At 34.0% G+C, this 5,343-nt stretch overlaps 1 protein-coding gene across 1 annotated transcript; it reads left to right on the forward strand.

Annotated features, from left to right (window-relative positions):
• The first annotated feature begins 239 nt into the window (after positions 1 to 239).
• On the forward strand, positions 240 to 1,761 carry LOC126722591 (uncharacterized). Its single transcript, XM_050425738.1, has 5 exons — positions 240 to 464; positions 579 to 743; positions 846 to 899; positions 1,008 to 1,154; positions 1,399 to 1,761. The coding sequence occupies exons 1-5, from the start codon at positions 240 to 242 to the stop codon at positions 1,759 to 1,761; spliced, it is 954 nt and encodes a 317-aa protein (XP_050281695.1).
• The last annotated feature ends 3,582 nt before the right edge of the window (positions 1,762 to 5,343 follow it).

Raw genomic sequence — 5,343 nt, forward strand, 5'->3', positions numbered from 1 at the left:
TATCTATGTGTGTGTGATGAGAAAATGTATTTGATACAGAGCCCGGATGGAGATATAATCGATTGTGTAGATATTTACAAACAGCCAGCTTTTGATCATCCTTTGTTAAAAAATCACACAATTCAGGTGACTATACTAGTTTAATTAACTAAATTTCATTTTGTATCACGAATAATTTGATGCTTATTGTATTGTGGTATGGGCCGGGTTTGCATTGGTATCTATGCCGAATACGATAGATGAGACCCCATTCTCATCCAGAAGGGTTTTCATTCGATGAGAGCAACGACATCTCTTCGAACTCCAAGTCTGAAATTACTCAGCCATGGCACTTCAATGGAAGGTGCCCAGAAGGAACCATTCCCATAAGAAGAACTAATGAAGAAGATTTATTAAGGGCAAATTATGGTAGGAAAAAACACAATACCGTCCCTAATGTTGATGATTCACCAGATATGCACGAGGTACAACTTAATTTTTAACCAATATTATTGATTGATTTGAGCTTATTGGTATCTACTATAACGAAGGACTCAAATGAACATTCACAACCTTTATTTTTATGATTGAGATTCTAGTATGCAACGCTTAGAGAGCAAGGAGATAGGTATTATGGGATGAATGCAGAAATAAACGTGTGGAATCCCCAAGTCCAGGCTGCAGAGTTCAGCTTGGCTCAATTCTGGATGGAAGCTGTTGATAATAATGGTGTATTCATTGATTCAATTGAAGCTGGTGCAATGGTATATATAATTTCATCTATCACCTTTTCTTTTAGGCGCATGCAAAACATTGAATTATTAATAATTTCTAATTTTTACAAAATTGTTTGTATGGAGAAACAGGTCTACTATGATCTATATAATGATCACGAGACTAGACTCTTCACGTATTGGACTGTACGTGTTTTAATATTTGACTTCCATGCCAGCACTAGCCATGTTTATATTGTCTCTTTTTTGAAAATTTATTTTATTTTATTTTATTTTTTTAAATCATGGCTGCAGAGCGATGCATATCAAAACACAGGCTGCTACAATATGATGTGCCCTGGCTTTGTTCAAGTCGACCCCCGGTTGGCGCTTGGGGCTAGCTTCACACCTTATTCCGAATATGCTGGTGTCCAAAAGTCAGTCAACTTCTTTGTCTATAAGGTATAACAATATTTCAATTTAATTAATTTATCAAATACTTCTAATTGGGACACACATATATAATCATATTATATGTAATTTCTTTTTTCTCTTGAAAAAATTTCATCGTAACAAATGTTACAGATGTGTTTGAAATTCTTCTGGTTTTAGTTGTGACACTGTATGTTTCAATATTTCGTTGTATACCTTCATTTATCTTTCAAAATATAACAAACTGATTTGCATGGCATGTACAATGAGGTAGGACAATGTAGATGGACATTGGTGGCTGCATCTAAATAATATGTATCTAATAGGATATTGGCCATCCTCCCTATTCTCCCTCCTGTCTGATAGCGCTTCATCGGTTACATGGGGAGGAGAGGTGGTAAACGTAAAATTTGGTGGGCAGCACACCACAACACAAATGGGCAGTGGCCATTTCGCTGAAGAAGGGCCCAGTAGGGCTAGTTTCTTCCAAAATCTCAAAGTTATGGATGCTCAACAAGTTCTCAGGGGACCCAGGGACAATCATAGAATCGTTACGCGTCCCACTTGCTATAATTTCTTAAAAGGGGACGACTTCTTTTATTATGGTGGTCCTGGTAGAAACATTGATTGTCCATGATCATTTAAATTATTGTTCAAAATTAAGGAGAAAGAGGAAAAAATAAGAAAAGGAGAATTATTTTCTTCTTCTCTTCATGTCACACCAAATGTACCTACAAGCCATATGTGATTTGAAACTCTCTGATTCATTAATGAAAATAAAGAGTTATTCTATGGGTAGTAAAATTTTGAAATTATGTAATTTAATATACTGGAAGTTAAGATTGCATGGTATAGTATATATACACATGCTTTTCTCCATTCCAAACCAAGAAATCTCATCCTATTCTTTATTTATTCTATCTTCGTTGGTGTGCTTTGAGAGTGTCTCTCTTCCATTATTTGTGGTGTATCAGTGTTTGGGAATGTGATTATGTAATGGTCCACAACTTCAAAAACATGGTATCAGAGCTAGTAGATTCATGGTGAGAATGACATTTTCCAACTAGATGGTATCATTTTAATTTTATTGGGTTACTAGTTTGCTTTTTTAATAATTGAAATATCTGAATGAAGGTGTTACTTGAATCCCAACATGTATGGTAGATATTGGTAACATGACTAAAAGAATGTTAAAGAGCTTGAGAATGTCCAAAGATGTTTGGGATGAACCTGCTTATGTAGTCTATTTGTCCAATTATTGTCTCACATAATGATTGTATAAGGAAGAACCCCACATAGCAAGCCTAAAGCTAAAAGAAGAAAAATACCATTTTTTCCCTCTATATAATGAAGATCAGAAGATGAATGAAGTTCTAGAAGAGCTTCCACTCCACCTTCATCACTAGCATCTCTAATTTATGAAAGTTCATCCTTAGGAATCTTTCTAGTTTTCAAGGATATCTATGAGTCAATGGAGAATATAGATGACATCTCTCTCTCATAAGTTGTGCAAGATTTAAAATGGATTAGTGCTAAAAAACTATAAAAGGTTACTCGACATTTATTTGAACCTTCACTTTAGTCTTTCTACTTTCAAAATTCACTGTTATAATAAGTTATATTGGAATTTTTATGTGTGAGTAGCGTTGTTAGTTGGATAAAGGGTACTCTGTTGGTGATAGTTGTTGATACCTTATCTTGTTTGACCTCGATTAGCATGCCAAGATATTGATTTAGGCATTAAAAAGTGAAAACAATGCTTTTAAAAAATAAGAAAATGAATTATTACAAGGAAAAATATTTCCTATTCCAATTGAGCCTGGGATTAATAATTATAATGATTCAAAAGTTTAAAATCTCAAACTTGCCATTTTTTGCTAAGTTTGACCAATTTTGACTAAATCTAACGGGATTAGTCAAAAAGTGGACCTTTTGATCCAACTATCCAATTGACACAAATTTGTTACCATCTTAAAGATCATGAAATTAACTTCAAAATGATAGTTCATGGGCCATAATTAGAGTTAAAATGGATAAAATATCAAGAATACACCAAAACTCTAATTAAAAGTATTATTTATATCGTAAAAGGCATGATTTTTAGACCTAGACCGGACCATACGGTTTGAATTGGTTAATGGGGAACCTCTCACAAATTTAGTTTTCAACCCTAACAACCATTCTATGATAAAAAAGCAAGAAACCATTTGAACCATTGTCGAACCGCTCGGGATTGAAAACTGTGGACAATTCTCATGGTTCGGGTTAGCCCTTTAAAAAAACAAAAGGTATTTACAAGCTCAGCAACTTATCACCATTTTTGAACCTTCAACCCTATCAAACGTTGAGATGAATGCTTTTGCAATATTTTTAGACAAAAAAGAATAGAAGAAGAAAGGAGCAAGGTGCTGATGCAATGCTTGGGGCAAGACTTTTTGGAAAAAATAAGAAGAACATTTTGATTCCTTTTATGAGTGGGACAGAGAAGAAGGGAGAGGAAGAGATTTGTGAAGAAGAGAGAGAGAGAGAGAGAAGTGAGAACATCTGATTATTTGAATGTGTAGCTGTGTAGGCATTGGAAAAGTAAAAAAAAAATTAAATGTGTGGATGAGAGAAATTCAAGATAAAAGTAAATAATAAATAAGAAAGAGATAGAGATGAGAGAATTAAAAAAGTGATGGAGCTTGAGATAAATCAATCAATCAAATGGTGGAGAAGGAAAACAAATAGAAGGAAAAAGAAAAAGAAATAAGAAGAAACGGATAGGAGTTGAGCAATTTGAAAAGTATAAATAATTTAAAACTTCTTTTTACCAACTACTTACCCCACCCACACATCACATCAGCTTCAGTGGTTCTCACTTTTATTTTTTATTTAATAATAAAATGGGCTGAGTGAGTCATATTGGATATGTATGAACTTATAGCTTGCATTTGTAAAAATTCATGACAACATATATGATTTTTTTATCATATATATATATATTTATATATATATATATATATGTTGATACCTTGTGGCAATTGACCACCACATACAGTGACGCTGTGTGCCCTCTATCCTTGGAGGGGGAGGCTTGCGTTGGACTCGAGTGTTGTCATAAACACCGCATTGTGTACCCCTTATGACTTGGGCTCTTGTTTCCTAAGGATGGTGAAATTCTAAAGCCCAAGGTTGGTTTAGGGCACAATCAGATTATAAATTGACTTAAGGAAGGTTTTAATGGAAAATATAACTCTTTTATAAATAAAATAAAGTTATTTTTGGAAAATAAAGGCCACATAAACCCTAGGGCTGCGTACGCATACACGCGTATGCGTACGTAGGCTTGATGTATGCGAACGCATACACGGACCCTACGTACTCAATTAGGGTTCTAGAAGCTATAAAAGACAAGTTTTTTCTACATTAAAACTGAGGTTTGGAATGAATTCCACATCATCTAAGAGCCGTTTCCAAACCCCCATTTTTTTACTATATAAAGTATTACATGGCATATTTCAGAAACACAAAGAAAATCCTAAGGGAAAATACAAGATTTACTAGAAATACTGAATCAAAGATTTTCATTAAACATCCTTAAGTCAATATTTTCTGATTAGGGCCTTATCTGGCCTTGATTTTTGAGTTTTAAAATTACTAATCACTCTTATATTTGATGAAGGGAATGGTCAAAATTAAGTTTGAAAAGCTTCTTGTTTGAGGTTGAGTTCTAGCCCTTTTCTTTTCATTTCCCTGTTTTAATTTTGTCTTCTTTTTGTTTTCTTGCCTTGTTTGTGTTTTAATGTGTTTAAGTAGCCTAAGGTTTAGTAGCTCTCTGTTTTAAAGCATGTTAGGTTGTTAGTTTCTTTAGTTTTTGTTTCTGCTCTATTTTTCTGTGTTTCTGTTTCTAGGTTAGGGTTCTAGGGTGTGTTTGCGTGTGCATGCTTCTTACAAACGTATCCAGGCTCGAAGTATGTGTATGCATACTACTAGGCTACGTACACAGGCCTATGTTTGTGCACGCATACTCGTGCCTATAAACCCTAATTTGAGTTTTTCTGCTTTTGTTTCTATATTTCTTTCACATAACATGCCTCTGTTTTGACCTTCTTTTATGTTTTGAGTCCCTGTTTCTCTGTTTGATTTTTTTTGTTACCTTTAACATGCTAGACTAGGGTTTCTTTCTATTTCTTGTTATGATATACTATGAACATGCATTAATATGATCATGCATTGA

The sequence above is a fragment of the Quercus robur genome, chromosome 4 (assembly GCF_932294415.1).
Source record: "Quercus robur chromosome 4, dhQueRobu3.1, whole genome shotgun sequence".
Classification (NCBI taxonomy): Eukaryota; Viridiplantae; Streptophyta; class Magnoliopsida; order Fagales; family Fagaceae; genus Quercus; species Quercus robur.

What these genes read in the sequence shown, in the direction of transcription:
- LOC126722591 (XM_050425738.1), top strand. Translation starts at nt 240, where the DNA reads ATGAGACCCCATTCTCATCCAGAAGGGTTTTCATTCGATGAGAGCAAC. An exon ending in ATTCACCAGATATGCACGAG is followed by an intron (nt 465 to 578) that starts GTACAACTTAAT and finishes TTGAGATTCTAG; the next exon opens with TATGCAACGCTTAGAGAGCA. An exon ending in TCAACTTCTTTGTCTATAAG is followed by an intron (nt 1,155 to 1,398) that starts GTATAACAATAT and finishes ACAATGAGGTAG; the next exon opens with GACAATGTAGATGGACATTG.